The 18,589-nt window shown below is 43.0% G+C and overlaps 1 protein-coding gene across 1 annotated transcript; it reads right to left on the bottom strand.

Moving 5' to 3' along the window:
- Window positions 1-7,203: 7,203 nt before the first annotated feature.
- NEUROD1 (neuronal differentiation 1) lies at window positions 7,204-11,418 on the bottom strand. Its single transcript, XM_036107914.2, has 2 exons — window positions 11,218-11,418; window positions 7,204-9,617 (listed from the first exon to the last, which is right to left on the bottom strand). The coding sequence occupies exon 2, from the start codon at window positions 9,604-9,606 to the stop codon at window positions 8,536-8,538; it is 1,071 nt and encodes a 356-aa protein (XP_035963807.1). The 5' UTR covers window positions 9,607-9,617; window positions 11,218-11,418; the 3' UTR covers window positions 7,204-8,535.
- Window positions 11,419-18,589: the final 7,171 nt, after the last annotated feature.

Raw genomic sequence — 18,589 nt, forward strand, 5'->3', positions numbered from 1 at the left:
CACCAGTGGTAAGGAATTAACAGTCTTTTAAGCATTGTAATACCCTTTCACTGACGTCACCCAAAGTGGGGATGATCTTCTAACTGACATCATTCAGAGAGAACACTAAAGAAATATTATTGGTGTGCTAAGTTTACACAGTGAACATTTTGAAGTAGAAATTATAGGTTAGGTAATTCATCAGCATTTATCTCAACCAATAGCACATACTGTGCATAAATATCATGACTATAAAGAACATTAGTTATCTTTTGGTTTTCAGTGATTTTAAATTAAATCACCTCCCAAGAATACTGATCCTTCGATGTTTCTGGTCCCTAAGCACCTTTCCTAATAACTTAGGTGTAGTGCTAAAATGCATACCTAGTGTTGCTGACAACAATCACTCTATGTTCTTCTTTCATTGTGTTGTATTGACAAAGAAGATCACATTACCCACAAACTTACCACTTTTCTATTCTAACTGATACCTTGGAGGAAGATGAGTGTAACTAACAACTATTGTGATAATACAGTACTCTCTTTTATATTGTGGATTTCTGCATCTGAGCTATCATCTATCTATGGGTGACCTATTTTACTTTTTAATTTGTTGAATGCTACTCCAATTCTCAAACTCATTGATGGCCTACATGCATAGTCCTTATGGGTTAGATTCTGGTATGCTATAATCTAAATCCTTCAATGATGATAAGGAAGTTTGGGACAATTTTATATAACACTAACAATAGAACAAGAACAGTTGCTGAAAGAATGGTGAACAGAAAGGGAAAAAAAGTAGCATGCATTCAAGTTCTTAAGGAATGTAAAAAAAAAAAAAGGCAGGGTCTGGAAAGAGCCTATAATTATAATATTTTAGTTCCTCTTTTATTACAGTTCCAAATCATATGTAACAAGTTGATATTAAATAAAAAGAAAGAACTGATAACTCATGATTTTTATCCTCAAAAGGAGTGGGGAAGAGGTGTTTGGTGTCATGTTATATGAAACTAGTGTCAAGGGTTGCCTGGATGGCTCAGTCATTAAGCGGCTGCCTTTGGCTCAGGTCATGATCCCAGGGTCCTGGGATGGAGTCTGGCATTGGGCTCCTTGCTCAGTGGGGAGACTGCTTCTCCCTCTGCCTGCCTCGCTCTCTCTCTCCCTGATAAATAAATAAATAAATAAATAAATAAATAAATAAATAAATAAATAAAATCTTTTTTAAAAAAAGAAACTAGTTAATTGTTCTCTTTTTCTAGAATTAATGCTTATAACTTTCACTGAGCTGAGAATCATTTGTGGTCCTCTCCCATTCTAAACTGGCTTGATTTATAACATAGCTTTAGCATTAGATTAGTGTGGTTTGATCTTCCTGGAATGTTAATATTTACTGAGGATCTTCTAGATCTTCTAAGTACCAGAGAAACAACAAATAAGAAACAAGGTTTCTGTTCTTATGAAGCCCACATTCTACAGTGGGAGATAGATGATTTAAAAATAAACGAAATACAAAAACAGACACATAGATCAATGGAACAGAATAGAGAGCCCAGAAATGGACCCTCAACTATATGGTCAACTAATCTTTGACAAAGCAGGAAAGAATGTCCAATGGAAAAAAGACGGTCTCTTCAACAAATGGTGTTGGGAAAATTGGACAGCCACATGCAGAAGAATGAAACTGGACCATTTCCTTACACCACACACAAAAATAGACTCCAAATGTTTGAAAGACCTCAATGTGAGACAGGAGTCCATCAAAATCCTAAAGGAGAACACAGGCAGCAACCTCTTCGACCTCAGCCGCAGCAACTTCTTCCTAGAAACATCGCCAAAGGCAAGGGAAGCAAGGGCAAAAATGAACTATTGGGACTTCATCAAGATAAAAAGCTTTTGCAAAGCAAAGGAAACAGTTAACAAAACCAAAAGACAACTGACAGAATGGGAGAAGATATTTGCAAATGACATATCAGATAAAGGGCTAGTATCCAAAATCTATAAAGAACTCATCAAACTCAACACTAAAAGAACAAAGAATCCAATCAAGAAATGGGCAGAAGACATGAACAGACATTTTTCCAAAGAAGACATCCAAACGGCCAACAGACACATGAAAAAGTGTTCAATATCGCTCGGCATCAGGGAAATCCAAATCAAAACCTCAATGAGATACCACCTCACACCAGTCAGAATGGCTAAAATTAACAAGTCAGGAAATGACAGATGTTGGCGGGGATGCGGAGAAAGGGGAACCCTCCTACACTGTTGGTGGGAATGCAAGCTGGTGCAGCCACTCTGGAAAACAGTATGGAGGTTCCTCAAAAAGTTGAAAATAGAGCTACCATATGATCCAGCAATTGCACTCCTGGGTATTTACCCCAAAGATACAAAAGTAGGGACCCGAAAGGGTACGTGCACCCCGATGTTTATAGCAGCAATGTCCACAATAGCCAAACTGTGGAAAGAGCCAAGATGTCCATCAACAGATGAATGGATAAAGAAGATGTGGTATATATATACAATGGAATATTATGCAGCCATCAAATGAATGAGATCTTGCCATTTGCAACGACGTGGATGGAACTGGAGGGTATTATGCTGAGCGAAATAAGTCAAACAGAGAAAGACATGTATCATATGATCTCACTGATATGAGGAATTCTTAATCTCAGGAAACAAACTGAGGGTTGCTGGAGTGGGGGGTGGGGTGGGAGGGATGGGGTGACTGGGTGATGGACACTGGGGAGGGTATGTGCTCTGGTAAGCGCTGTGAATTGTGCAAGACTGTTGAATCTCAGATCTGTACCTCTGAAACAAATAATGCAATATATGTTAAGAAAGAAAAAAAGAAGAAGAAGAATGTAGCAGGAGGGGAAGAATGAAGGGGGGGAAATCGGAGGGGGAGAAGAACCATGAGAGACGATGGACTCTGAAAAACAAACTGAGGGTTCTAGAGGGGAGGGGCGTGGGAGGATGGGTTAGCCTGGTGATGGGTATTGAGGAGGGCACGTTCTGCATGGAGCACTGGGTGTTATGCACAAACAATGAATCATGGAACACTATATCTAAAACTAATGATGTAATGTATGGGGATTAACATAACAATAAAAATTAAAAAAAAATAAATAAAATAAAAATAAACGAAATAAATAAGCAAGCAAGATAACATCAGATAAATGCTTTGGAAAAGGGAGGGGGCAATATAATTTTGATTTTGGTGAGGTTGAAAGTGGTTGCTACTTTAGATGAGGATCTGAGGAAGTGGCATTTGAACCAGAACCTGAATGAAGAAAGGAAACCAGTCATATAAGTATCCAGGTATCCCAGCTTCCTGCAGGTCCTTCATCTGTAAAATAAGGCACAGGGCTGCTTGGTTATGAAATGTGTAATGAACAGAGAGCACTTAGCACTTAGCACTGACCTAGTAAGCATGTGAGGCCACCTTCCTGGAGGTGTGTCTTTAAGGCATCAAAGCCTAAAGCAGGGTTAGCTTTTAATCTTGTTAACAGCAAAGTAAGTTACCAAGTTTCCTCATAGATGTGAGATTAAACTTATTCTCTGATCTCTAGATGTTATTTTACAATCTATCTATCCCTTTGGATTGCTCTATACCTGGGGATCTATAAGAATGATTATTGTCACCATCCACTTACCTCTATATCAGCTGGGCAAATAGCACAGTAATGTTTAGATGGCCAAATCCACATTTAATGTATCCGAGGATTTAGTCCAGCATTTACATAATACTCTGCATTTTAAGATATTTTAAGTTTCGCAATTTAAACAGAAGTCCCCAGGGGCTGTGGCCTTGTCAATGCCACTAGTTTGGTTACCCAGCTAATTCCATCAGAGTCATTGAACCAAGTGTTAGTGTGTGTGAAGAGTCTATGAGTCAATTGCCAGCACAAAACTCTTCCTGACATGGGAAGGCAGATGATCTCAACTTCTGAGTGCATACAGTGCACATTTCTAGTTGAATGGTTCTTGACAATAGTGTCCTCTGAAACATAATGCCTGGCCAAGAGCCAGTGATTATGCCACCATACAAATCACCATGTATCTGACGCCAGAATGCCTCTGTGCAATGGTAGCAACAAGAGTTCTCAGCCCTGGTGTTCCACAAGATGTTGCATTGGCTCTTTTATTCTTTATCAGACCCTGGAGTTAAAGATTTTATTTAGATAGTTTTTAGGAAATAAGTGGTGGTGGAGGGAGAGGAAAAGGGAAGAGAGGAGGCTTTAGCGTAGTTTAAGAACAGCTTTACCATTTTACAATTCTCATTAGGACGAAATCAGTCTACATTTGAAGCCTAGTTTTATTAATTGTTGAATAGATATTTTCACTTTAAATCTCTTGTTTAATTATAGAACTAAAACAACTTGCTTCAAACTGCTAGCTAATGATCCACATATCATTTTAGTAATTGCTAGCTTCTTTCAGAAATGCATTAATTTTGTAAGAATTATAGACTTTCAAATGTAAAAACATAGGGAGTTTTTTAAGATTAATACATTAGAACACTTACAATTTGTTGCAAACGTTATTTTACTGTACCATATTATAAACCTAAAATTATCAGAACATTCTTAAGATATTATAATTCTTCATTTTAATTTGCATTTAATTGTATTTTTCAGGATTAAAAGTAGATAGATCATACTGTATGAATGCAGTTGGTGATGTAAATGAAATCTAAGTTATGCAGTGTTCTATTCAAAAGGAATTATGCACTGGTTAAAATATTTAGCCAAATTTCATCTCCCACTATGAAACTGACTGCTGATTTTAAATACCAGTTTTTTTCTGGAAATAACCCTTTAGAGCATTTTCACATTAGATAAGTAGATCTAAGCTTTGTATTTGATAGGAATAGTAATTGTCCAAGATGAAAGAACACATAGAACCCTAAATGTTACTCATAACAAGCAATATACAACAACACTAAGAAAATATTTTTTTCCAATGAAGCCAAAGCTGCCAGTGTTTCTTCTTTTTGGTTGGTTTTGACTTAGTAAAACATTTTTTTTCCCTATTAGCTAGATATAGGCATTAGCCAATTATAAAAACTGAGTCTCTTTCAAATATTGGTGGCAATTCAAAAAGAAAAGAAAAAGATAATTGAAAAGGTTTCTTGTGGTTTGAAAATGTCTTCCAAATATTCATTAAACATTTAAGTGAGTAAATTTGTAGAATATGTTTCTGACATTGGCACTGGTTCTGTGGTATTTCTCTGATCAGATGGAAGTGCTGTGTGTGATGCAGAGTGCATTCAGTTCATTCATGCATAAACAATATCATTTTCATAAATTAAAACCTCCCCTGCAGAAGGAACAGCTGTGCCTGCCGTTGAATAAAAGATGGTGGCATGTGAGTTACTCCTTGACTGACTGAAAGAATCCTTATGTTTTAGAATGAAGTTACATAGGCAAAATGAAAGGGGAAAAAAAAAAAAAACTTAGAGTCTGCATTTCTACCTTACCAAACAACAACAACAAAAAATCCACAATATAGATTTCCTTGCTTGGTGTTTTAAAAGCTGGAATCCTTAAAATGCATTCTCTTATTATTTCTTCTGTTTGCTACAACAACAGTTTTTAGTGTGCATGAAGATTTATAATATTAATTATAGGTGAAATTAAGCAGCTGAAGAGATCACATAGATCTGAATGTTCACTTCATGGTTCCCTAGGCTGGAAGGCTGACACTGTTCAGATAGCCTATCAGCAGTACATCTCTTAAAGTAAGAACAGTGAGAGCAATCCTAGAAGCAACAGCTTGATTTCAAAATAACAACCCTGATTCACTTGGAATGAGATTACTGCATTTTGGATAAAGTTGAGACTAACTTAAAAGTATTTCTGTCATCTGATGAAGGCTGATGGAAAACATGCTAAAATGATATATTTTAAATTGAACTCAAACATCTTTGAATGTTGAAATATTCCTTACTGCTACTGTCACAGCTTGACATAGCCCCATTGGCAATGTTATTAGTATGGCTAATTGTTCCTGTCCATTAGATTACTCACATTTTTCTGGAGCAGTTTGCTAAATGAGGTCAGCTTTCTGGAACCCCTAAATCACCAATGAGAAGGAGATTAAAGGAACAAGCTTGGGAAGAGAGGTAGCCATCCAATGTGGCATCCGAATCAGAGGAGGAACAATGGAGTTACTAATGACAGTAATCAGAGCACCATGGTAGAGCCAGGGCACAAGTGCCAAAATGTTATTCCCTAGGAAGCATTCCTGTCAGTCAATACATCCAGAGGAAGAGAAATGCCAAACTTCTTTTTTTTTTTTTTTTTTTTGGTGGACTTAACAATAGACAGAGTCATCTGTAAGTTTTTCCACAGAGTTCTATTTAGCGTTCCAAAAAGGGAAGGGACACAACTGTATCATCTTAAAATATACTACAAATAGTATGTTCTTGTATATGTATATATACAACATATATAGTATGTTTATATATACAAAGAACATACAATTTGTAGTATATTGAGTTCTACAAATAACTCACTACATTTTCTTCTGGAAAGAATTATTGAAATCATCACAAGATGTTCATAAGATAATTACAAAATGCCACTTCTTGGATTCTTTAAATTAATTAAGTCATTTCCCCCTGGCATTTTCTAAAGGTACATAACTGTCTTCTGGGATAGTACTGGTTTGCAAACCAGTACTACATTATATAGTACTATTGTATAATATTGGCTTGCCAAGTGCAATGGTACTTTGTGATAGTACTGATTTGCAATTCAGTTCAAGAAAATGTACAAATAACAAAGCACTAAGAAAATGGTAAGGTTTTCTTATATATTTTCAAATGTATAGACAAACTAAGCTAGGGCACTTGTTTGTGTCTGTTTGCTAATAATTAATTACTCCTTTTTTTAAAAAAAATGGGAAAAACATAATCATTTAAAAGAACAGAAAGCTGGAAGTGAAGACACTTAAAACAAAGAAAAACAAAACAACCATTTGTCTCCCCACCCCACCCCCCAGACTCATATTGCATATAATGAAATATGAGTTAGGTACTTTCATTATCTACAAGGAGCTGGTGACTCCTTAACCAAGATAAACAGACTAGAGAGTATGCTAAAGTAAACTTTTGTCTTTTATTTTATTCTACAAATACATTTAGTATTTTTTTTAATTCAGCAAATAAAGCAACTATTCTGCTTAGGAATTATTTATATTTAAAAATCACTTTAAGAAGAAATGCAACAATTGGTTGGATTTTCAATACTATTTTATTGCAACTGGATGAGTGTTTTCTAAATTGTGCATTACACCATAATATACAGGATTACAAACAAGATTACAGTACAGATCGATTCCAGTGGTACCAGGATCACATCTCAAACAGCACTCATTCTGGACTGCATTTTACATGCAACAGCTATTGTTCTAATTATGAATTAAATGGTTTGCATTTATTTAAGCTACTGTACTAATTGACTACAATAGGTATAAATCCCAACATTAACAACCTGATTAGATTTAGGCTCAGATTTATTATTACATGAATATATGACAAACCACCATTTGTGTGACTATGTATAAATCATGCATTTATATTTTCTGGAAACATCAATAGCTTCAGATTCTCTGTAAAATCATGGAATGCAAAGGAGTAAAAGACTAAAAAGAAACAGTGCAAATTGTATGTGATAGTCAAGCAGCTTTTGATTTAAAGAAGGGTATGTTGGCATTTGTTTATAATATGTATATACAAGCTTGTGCAAGTAATGTGTTGAATTGATATGTTTTGATAGGGACTACATCTCTCTCTTTTTTTTTTTATCCTCTTAAGAGTTATGGATCTGGTTTTCGTTTTAAGGAGAAGGAAAGACTTTAAAGTGAAATGAATTGCTCAAATTGTGCAATTTTTTTTTTTTTTTACCATTAGAGAGGAAAGAAGTGCTAAGGCAACACAATAACTTTCTAAGCACTTTTCTGCTGGTTTAAATTAGTTAAATTATTTTGTATAAATTAGATATAATTCTACTTTTCTGATATGTATAAAAATTGATGAAGCTGCATGGTTTTAAAATAGGAAATCCACATTATAAAAAGTCATTAAAAATTCTGTACAAAATCACAACAAAATAATTCAGCATGGGAAAGGTAACAAGTAGTAAAATGCTGGTTGAAAAATATATATTTATATATATTTTAATTGGCCCATTACTAGTTTAAAAATTGCATAGATCCTAATTATTGCTTGTGATTTTGTTATCCCGATCAGATAATTAATATGATCTGAATACAGCTACACCAAATTTGTGGTGCTTTTTTTTTTTTTTTTTTTTTTTACCGTATTACTTTTTTAAAATAGACGAGCTATAGAAAATAATACATAAGGTGAACAGGAACTTTGATCCCCTGTTTCTTCCAAAGGCAGTAACGACAATAAATACATATATCACTTGAAGCTTGGAGTATTTGCACTTTGCAGCAATAGTACCCAAAGGGCTGCCTTTTGTAAACACCACAGTCACTGTAAGCACAGTGGGTACGTTTCCCGGGGATGGTGAAACTGAAGTGCCTCTAATCGTGAAAGATGGCATTGAGCTGGGCACTCATGACTCGCTCATGATGTGAATGGCTATCGAAGGACATGATATTGTCTATAGGGATCTCGCAGCGAGGGGCAGCGGTGCCCGAGAAGATTGATCCGTGGCTTTGGGCCCCTGCCAAGGTCGCTGCAGGATAGTGCATGGTAAAGGCATAATTTTTCTCAAACTCGGCGGACGGTTCGTGTTTGAAAGAGAAGTTGCCATTGATACTGAGCGGCGGGCTGAGGGGTCCGTCAAAGGAAGGGCTGGTGCAATCAGTCAGGGGGCTTTCAAAGAAGGGCTCTAGCGCAGCGCTGTAGGCGTGCGGCGGCGGCTTAACGTGGAAGACGTGGGAGCTGTCCATGGTACCGTAGGGCGGACTGGGCAGCCCGGGCGACTGATAAGAGTAGGGGTGCACAGGGAAGGAAGCGCTGGCGGTAGGCAGGTGCGGAGGCATGTCCTGGTTCTGCTCAGGCAGAAAAGTCCGAGGATTAAGCTGCAGACAGCCGGCAACCAGGTTGGTGGTGGGCTGGGATAAGCCCTTGCAGAGAGTCTGTACGAAGGAGACCAGATCAGGGCTTTTGCCCGAACGCAGAATCTCCGACAGAGCCCAGATGTAGTTCTTGGCCAGGCGCAGCGTCTCGATTTTGGACAGCTTCTGCGTCTTGGAATAGCAGGGCACCACCTTGCGCAGGTTGTCCAGAGCCGCGTTTAGCCCGTGCATGCGGTTTCGTTCCCGGGCGTTGGCCTTCATGCGCCTTAGCTTAAAACGCTCAAGGCGCGCCTTGGTCATCTTCTTCTTTTTGGGGCCCCGTCTCTTGGGCTTTTGATCGTCATCCTCCTCTTCCTCTTCTTCCTCCTCTTCCAGATCCTCGTCTTCGTCCTCTTCCTCTCCCCCGTTCCTCAGTGAGTCCTCTTCCGCGTTCATGGCTTCGAGGTCGTCCTCTTTCTTGTCTGCCTCGTGCTCCTCGTCCTGAGAACTGAGACATTCGTCTGTCCAGCTGGGAGGACCCTGGGGCTGAGGCTCGCCCATCAGCCCGCTCTCGCTGTATGATTTGGTCATGTTTCGGTTTCCTACATTCAACAGGGGGGAGAGAGGAACAGAAAGAAAAGGAGAAAAACGCGACATTCAAAAACTACCTATGCCTTCAGCTCCCACTCCCTAACCTTGTAGAAATGCACGTGAAGAGAAGTTCCAGCTCATTACAAAATGGATGCCCCTAAGAAAAAGTTAAATGCTGTGTTTTATAATGGCGTGTGTGTGCCCCGCTGACACATAGGAGACAGGGCAGGGCTGGAGGTGAGGGAGGGAGTAAATATGTGTATATGTACACTGCTGTGTGTATGTTTCCTAGTGATTGGTGAAAGTGTGTTTATGGTGATTATGTGGCAGAATAATATGCGTGAAAATGAGCATACATTTCGACTACTTCATGTTTGGTTTTTTTTCCCCCCAACTACTTCACGTTTATCTGCATGAGTTCAAAGTCACAACTCCACAAAAAATGAGTTTGAAAATCGCAATTTTGTTTGTTCCCTTCTCTGCCCTGGCTTCTTGTATTTAGCGATTACAGTTGAAGAGCCATTACGTAATTTACTAACGGTGGCAGTGATTTTTAAGAAGATTATACTAACCGGAGATTGAAGGGCAAATGCATGGCGGAGAAAAAGTAGTTTCCACCAAATTATTTCACCATCAACGAAACATTTGGCAACAAAAGTGGGCAGGGGTCTTCCATCCCACCCTCGCCTTTCTTTTCTCGCCTCCCACCGCTGTCCCTCTGCTGAATTTCCACCTTGTACAAAAGCGCTAGCTACATGGCCAGGGCTGGGGGCACAGCGCAGAGCACCCTTCCACGCGCTTGGGATCAGGTGCGGAAGGCTCCTCTCTAATAAACAGCCCATTGAAAGGGCCGCCCGCTCTTTATTGGGGCTTTTCAAACTTCGCCTCAAACCTCTCTTTAAAAAATTGAGTAATTATAATGGTCAGCGATTGGCAATAGAGAAGTTGCCGCTTCTAATAAAGAAAATAAAAAGCCTTTAGTGAGACAACTGAATTTCTGGCTCCTGCAGTGGCTGCTGGGGACTTGGCTGCCTCTGGAGCAGTAACAGGTAGCCGAGTTGGTTCCTCTCTCGTTCTCCACATTCTCCCCCCCGCCCCCAACTAAATTATCTGTCAACGGATTATTTTCCGGGGTGTGTATACTCCGGGTATCAAATGTCCCTTTTATTCACTGAAAAAGTAACTTGGCACTTCCAGTGTGCATAAAATACATGCACACAAAACAAATCTTGGTAACAGGGCTTTTCTTTTTTCTTTTTCCTTACTGGAAGAAGTGAGAAAGTTATTTGCTTTCATGACTTTGAAATCACCACTAGCAAATAATCACAGTTACTGTGCATTATTTTAAAAATCCAAAGATACTCCTATAATTTCTCTCCCTCAAAACCAAAACACTAAAACATTTTTTTTTTTTTAATTAAAAAGCCTGCGGTGGGTATTTGAGCGACGCGAGTCGAAATGTGTGCGTATTTGCCTGCAATCATGGGGAGGAATGCCTGTTTCAATACACATACACACGCTCGCAAACGCACACGCTCAGAATATGTGTAGGTACATCCGGTTTCAATTACTGCTTTTATTCCCAGGCAAAAATGAAAGAAGTGTAATTACCTGCAGTTGTTAGTAGGTCCTGAGCAGTGATGGTTTCATAACCCTGGGGCCTCCGGATGCCGTGCCTTCTGCGTGGGGCGAATTCCTCGTGTCCCGGCCGCCGGGGCGCTCAGGTTATATAGCCGGGTTGGTGATGCTGAGCGCAGGCGGGGCGGGGAGCCGAGCGGCTAGCAGGTCCTTGCGCCCGGCGCCTGCGCACGCGTCCAGGCTGAGCGCTCCCTTCCGCCCTCCCCCACCGCCCGCCCCTTCAGCCTTGCTCCTCTCCCACCCTCCTCCGACTCCAGCTCCCCTCGCCCCCACCTCTACCCCCGCCCCATCTCCTTCCTCCCCGGCATGCGCCATATGGTCTTCCCGGTCCAGCCAGGAGCCGGGAACCACGTGACCTGCCCATTTGTATGCCGCGGAGCGCTCCATTCCGGCCCCTTTGTGGCCAGAAGAAAGTGGCCCATCTGTCGCCAGTTAGAGACTCCGCGGACCTGTTTTTACCCGCAGGAGAGATTAACCCTTTCAGGCGGCAGAAGGGAGAGGGGGCAAGGGGGAGGGGAATTGAGGGAAGGGAGCGGGAAAGCTAACGTTGACTGGGTTTAGATTAGAGTGAGTGGCCCGCGTTGGGGCGGGAAGTAGGGCGGAGGTGAAAGAGGCAGAAGCCTGGAGACTGAGGCGTGCAGTGAAGCGTCCTGACTCCGTTGGATGCCTCGTCCAGGCTTTGGTCTCCAGAGCACCAAGACTTTCTGCCCTCTCTGAGTTGTCCATCTCTGGGTTTCCTCCTCTTGGCAGACGCTTTGCTTATTGGCGCCAAAGGGTGGCTTCTCCTCATCTCCACCAAACCCTCAAGAAAACATATATGCCATGTAAAAATGGCTTCATCTGTAAACTCAGCTTAGATGCTAATCCTCTAGCCTCCTTAATTGTATAACCCACTCCCACCCTCCACAGCATAGAAAGTTTGTACCTGTCACTCTACCCCACCATACATAATGCAACTCGGCGTGCCCCCACCTTCAGCTACCTCTGTCCCTGGAGACTTCCCCACAGAGGTCCTGGTCCTCAGCGCCAGCTAGTCTGGCTCCTTCGGCCTCAAGAGCTCTCTGTGTGAAAGCTGGGGGACTCCTCTGATGCTTGGATTCTGCCTTTTTGCCAAGGCCATTGGATTGTTGCAAAGGATGCCCTCATCGGATGCACCTTGTTCCTTGCCACAGGCTGGCACTCCACACTCCACACTCTCAGGCCTGTAAGTAGGTACTTGGTTCAGACAAGCCTTCTCAAAGGGAGGATGCAACGGGCCTATGCTAAATGAGTCTTTTTGCTCCTCTTTCAAGAAAGGCCTTTAGCACAACTCTGGAAGAGGTTGATGGCCATGACTCTTCCAGACCTCAAAGACGCTGACTTCACGCGACCTCCACCTTGCACATCAAGCAAAGATCATAGAGATTCCCGACTAATTCTGAAGGAACTATATTTGTGTTTGAATGGTGATTATTTATTCATTCCTACCAAGGCAGGTTTTAGTTATATATCCCATCTTTTCCATTCCTTCTCCACCAGCTTCGTCTCTAATCCATTAACTAACACCCTATCCCTCCCAGACAGGTAGCCCCTTCAAATGAATGCGTCCAACTTGGATTGTTTATTTAAAGGCAATTGCTCTAAAAGCCCCTTGAGTTTGCAAACAGTATCAGGGTTGAGCGACTGAAGCTAGGTGCCTCTGGGAACTGGAGGGGCGATGCAGTGGAGAGGGGAAGAGGGTCCTAAGGAGATCATTGGTGTCTAGAAGGTGGCTATGGCAGCCTTCCCCGTCCAGCGCAAATCTGAAAGGGGAATAAAGGGGTGGACACCCTGACCCGCTGCAGAAAGCATGACATGAATTATGCTAGGTTTCCAAGAGCAGAGCTGTAAGGAGTTTTTGCTTTTCTGCGTTCAAACTCAAGGGGCCTCGAAGTTAAGGCGGGTCCACAACTCGCAGGTCTGAGGACACTTGCTGCAGGGCTGGACCAAGGGCCCCCCACTCTCCCGGTAGCCGCCCCACAAGCTAGCACACTGTGCGGCGGGGATGTGCATCTGGTGCCCTGGCTCTCCTTTCTCGGTCTTAGAGGAGATTCAGGGGAAATGTTAGGGGCGAATGGAAGAGATGGCTCAAGCTGTCCAAAGACTCGGGGATGACCTGGGGGATCCTTCCTCCCCCCGGAAGCGAAAACTTCCTCAGTTTGCGACATCCTGTGGAATACAGGAGATTTTTGGTGGAACCAGATGTTCCAGGGCAGAAAAGGACCGGGTGTTTGGCCATCCGAGACTCAAATGCGCAAAGTGCAGAAATTAGTAGACCCGTTCCTTTTCTTTCAAATAAATTCACCCCTAATCCCAGTGTCCGTCGTTCTCCCAGGCCTGGGATTTGTACAAAGAAAAGACCACTCCGGGATGTTGCAGAGACCTGGCGAGGTTCGGTCTCACTGTGGTTCTTAATGAGCCTCACGGCCAACAGAGCTTGGGTGCAAACCCTCCTCTGCGCGGAGAATGTCAATCCCCCAGCAAGGGAATCTTGGCGCCGAGAGAGAGCCCAAGCTGGACCTCCCCGAGGCGGCAGACTAGTAGTCAGGCCCGGAGGGGAGAAGTGCAGACTAGACCTAGATTGAGGTGCTTTTTGTTGAGAGGAGACAGGGCGAGAAAGTGGGGCCAGAGTACAGTGGTGGCGGTAACGCTGGAAGAGTATGGAGTGCGGGCGCTGTGGGGCTCAGTAGAAGGCACAGTCGCCGCCCCCGCCTCCTTATTTTCCTCTCCCTCTTTGGACTTTGTTTCGACAGTTGAACACTTTTCCCCTCCCGATTGCCTAAATTCTCGCCCTTTCCCTCTGCCCGCGCTGCCAGTTAGCGTTACTCCTCCAGCTCCTGTCCCCACTGGGCGCTGCAGGCTGCTGAGCGGCACGCGAACCGCACGCGCGGGTAACAAAAGCGGCTTTCATGACTCACTGCCCTCGAGCAATGCCCCAAATCTGTCGCCCCCCGGGTTCCCGCTTGGAGCGCGCGGCGCGGGCCGGGCGGTCCCGGCCGTTAAAGCGGCAGCAGGAGTGCCGGCGGGAAGGGGAGCGGGAGGAGGCGTGTGGCCCGGGTGGGGAGAGGGGAGTGTGGCCTGGGCGGGGAGAATGGGGGGGGAGGGAGGCGTGTGGCACTGTGTAGAGGGCGGGGGGAGGCGAGATGGAGGCGTGTGGTCTGGACGTAGGGAGCGGGAAGCGTGTAGCTGGCGGTGCGGGTGGGGGTGGGGTGTTCGACGCATTCAGCGGGCCTAGATAAAGAGCAGGGGCAGGGCCGGCGTCCCCGGCGGTGACCTGTTTCTCGCGGAAACAGATGCTTGCTCTTGCAAAGGGAGGCTTGCGCTCAATGAAAGAATCAAGAGTAGCCCGGGTGGCCCCATCGACCTCGAGCGGGGCCCGAGTCCTCTCCCTGCCCCTCCCAGGAGGGGAGTGTCCTGGCCTCATCCTCTTCCAGAAGCGGGAGGTGGTGGGAGACTTCGGGGCGGGCGAGTCCGTAGGGCGCTGGGGCCGAAGAAGCCTAGGGCCGGAAAGCTGTAGGTAGGTCTTTCCTAGGCCCGGCAGCTCAGAGGCCTTTGGGAAGCCAGAGGGGAATGTTATGGGTTTCCCCCAGATCGCCGGCACGGCGCCAGGTTTTCGCCTACGCCCCCGGGGAGGCCACTGGGCGCCCAGGTCCTGGTCAGAGGCTGGAGCTGTCCGGGCTCGACAGCCAGGCGGCAGGGGGAAAGCCGGGAGCAAGAGAGAAGCTATTAAAATGCCTCGCCGTCGCCCCGAGCGCAAAACCCGTCCTCCCCAAATCTCCTGGGCTTGCGGCATAATCTTAATTAAGATAATTGATTCATATTGCACCTGCGAGAACGGAAAAAAAAATTGATTCCAACCCCCAGCCCCACAAATCGCTTAGAGCTATTGGATGGAGCACAACGCGGCTGTGATTTGGGAAGTGATTTAGTACCACCGGGCTTCCCAGCTCGGCCTTCCTGTGCTCTTTTATTTATTATTTACGTTCCCCTTGTCCCGCTGGGGCCTGGGTGGCTCCCCTTACGGCGCCTACAGGGTTCAGAGGGACCTTGTCTCTGATTCTCGGTCAGAAGTGAGGGGCTTTCCTTAAATCATCCAACACGCATATCCACAATGTAAAATCAATGCAGCTCTGAGCATTATGGCAGGCGTAGGTCACCCACATGATCGCCCAAGGCCTCGTGCGTTAGATGCGCTAGGTGTGTGAATGTACTTAAGTGTACAAGTGTGTGTGAATCTGAATATGAGTGTATAAGAGTGTGAGATTGTGTGAATGGGAGTGGGTACATGAATGTATGAGCGTATGTGATTGTATGTGAATGTGGGAGTGTGTGGATGTGTCTTTGATTTGTGTCAGTGAGTGTGTGTGTTGGGTTATGTGAGTTAAGTGTGTGTGCATGAGTGTGTGTTCGTGGGCGCTCCGGTTCTCAGCTGGGGAGAGTAAACAGGGCGCGCGTCTGTTTCGTGCTCCTTGAGCAACAGCTTGAGGTCTAAAGGGGACCGCGGGGCTGGGTAACTGTCAAGCGCCCCGTGTTTGCCAACCTTCGCCTTAACCGAAAGCAACAAGCAAACAACAAGCCCCGGTAACTGAGTGTTGCTGCCGGACGGAGAGCAGAGAATCACGGACGACGCCTAAGCATCCCCTGAACAATGGCTGCTGCGGGGTTGGGGGAGGAGACCCGGCAAGTTCCTGGATTGCACAGAAGCCAGGCGAGCCAGGTTTAGAGCCCCAGGCAGCTTGTAGGAAAAATAGTTTCCTCAAGGTATCAGCACCGTGGACAATTCCCACTTCGCCGGCTTTGAAATACGCAGTACTAAGATTCAAAAAAACCCCCTTCCAGCAGCTTTTGCTTTTTCCTATTTGCCTTCTTTCGCAAAACCATTGACCACCACATGTGAACTTTTAATGAGAGAGCCCTGTAAATCTGCATTTAATTAGCCACCTTCTTTTCAGAATAAGTTTCCTGGAAAACTAGATATCCAGGTTTAGGGGTGAGGGAAGGGCTTAAATTATCGTTTGAGCTGGCAAGCCTGAAACAAAGAAATGATATATTGAATAACTTTCGGAAAGATGGTTGCACTTGTTTGCCACACAGCACCAAGATCAAAATGAACTCTTATTTGCTGTGCACAGAAATAATAAAACATCTAAAAATATTTTTTAATTTTGCTTTTGTTGTATGGAGTGTACATTTTATTGATGACATAAATCTTTTTTCATCACCATCACCCTTTCAACTCTCAAGTTATTTCATATTATAAACAATTTCTATTAAATTAATGGGGAAATAAGCCAACTGAAGTTAAATGGCATTATTTGCTCAGATTTGGTGAGCCACATTATCTAAATACTGGATTTAGAATATTGCATCTTAATACACATGATATCCACAATATACTGGGAAAAGTCTAGTAGAGATGTGACTCAGAAGAACAAGCACCTTTGGTGATTTCAGCATCTTAGAAACATATGCCACACACCCCTCCCCCTGTTATTGATGTAATTTTTAGATGTCATTATTAGCAATTAGAATCCTTATTAAATATTATTCAGACTTTACTGAAATGGAAATATATAATTATTTTTGATTCAAGAATTTACACCTAGAGTCGCACTTTCTTTAAATAAAATGTTTTCTTTTTTCTTTAACAAATATATTTTCACCTGAATTAAATATTGATAATTTGACCTTTTATGTCTTTAACTACTCAAAGGGGGGAAATCCAAATGTAGATCTTGGAGTTTGGCCCTGGTGGGTCTTTCTGCTTGAGTAGGCACTGAGATTAAAGGAGTCAAACTTCCTCTTTCACTGCTCTCTCTTTGCACTAATTGCTTATGCAAAAAATGCAGATTTGTATTAATTAGTAACTCCGCTGATTAGTTCTGTGGTATTTTCACATAATAAATCATGCTGCAGACATGAATTTTGGCACATCACCCAGTAGTGGCTCAGGCTGCAATACAGATTTCATATTAAAATAAAATCTCTGACTAAATCTACCTTTTTGATGCAGGTACTGTGAGCAGCCACCTGCTGAGAGCACCTGCCATGGGAAATTACTTTTATTCAGTGACAAGCCACTTTTGGAGCCCAAACAGGACAATCTGATTATGAAGTTAGGCTCTAATAATAAACAGATAAATACTTAAACACATAGATACATACCTAAGTAACACAAATGTGCCTAAGCTCTAGGCATTTTACAAATAATGATGTTATAACAGGATCTACTTGCAATGGGACTAGATTTTAAAAATGACTTCCCAGGTTATGGAGAAATACCTCAGTCTATTTTCCTCCTGTGAGATCTTTGCTCCTTTGTGAGATGATCTGATGATCTGAGACTTTTATCACTCATACTCATTGACTTATTCTTTCACTAAGCAGGCAACCTGGCTCTACAAGAAAAAAGAGGGAGCAGAAAAGCATCAGGGAGAGGAGTATGAATGCTGAGAATTATCTCAAAGGGAATTGGCCACCCCTACGATCCTGATATATGGTGAGAGAACCTGTGAGGTGAGGCATCCATAGCTGCCTGATGTAAGACAAATTCTTTTCTACCCATTGGTAACTATATGAGCTTCTACATAACTTTCTCTTTTCCTTGACAACTGTTTAATTTGATGAGGCAGATTACAGCCAATATTGCCAAGATTATAAATTAGACCCTGGTGTCTGCTGTGCCCTCCACCAACCCTTTACATGTTTCTGTTTTCTAGCCACTAGTGACATCTTTCCAAGTCCCCTCAGGTGCTCTAAGCACTTTTATACTCTTTCTGGTCCATGCTTAGTGTTGAAAGGAATCTGTAAGTTCATGCATCTTAAGAGGTTGAGAGAGAGAGTGAGATGTTACTTAATTTTATGCCTTTACCTACAGCACTTGAGAAGTAACAAGGCACAGAAGAAAAAATGAGTACTTGATATTGACATTCAGAGATGAATAAAGCCTAAGGGAGTTATATTTTGGATGGAGGCTGGAGCATCATGCTCTGCTGCAGTTGTATTATGCAGATTACAATCTCTCTGCCTACCTTTGAGACAGGTCCTGAGGTGGTGGCATACGTGGCTAGGGATTGAGGAGGGTCCAGCCTCTAGGGAGGCTCTCTCTCTAACCATCATTTACTGAAACTTTCAGATGCTTTGATGGTTCAAGGAGAAAGCCATGCATCTTGTAGACTTTTCATCTATTTATCTTAGATGTGGAGAACTTTTTTTAAGGAACTAAAAAAATTAAGCTGAGAGAGGAATATATGATTTAAAGCAGCCCTCTATTAAATCAAATACGGCTTTTTTTTTTTTTCCTCCTTTGCATTCACTCCTGGATCCT

This window comes from Halichoerus grypus, chromosome 4 (assembly GCF_964656455.1).
Source record: "Halichoerus grypus chromosome 4, mHalGry1.hap1.1, whole genome shotgun sequence".
NCBI classification, from domain to species: Eukaryota; Metazoa; Chordata; class Mammalia; order Carnivora; family Phocidae; genus Halichoerus; species Halichoerus grypus.

What these genes read in the sequence shown, in the direction of transcription:
- NEUROD1 (XM_036107914.2), bottom strand. Translation starts at nt 9,606, where the DNA reads ATGACCAAATCATACAGCGAGAGCGGGCTGATGGGCGAGCCTCAGCCC.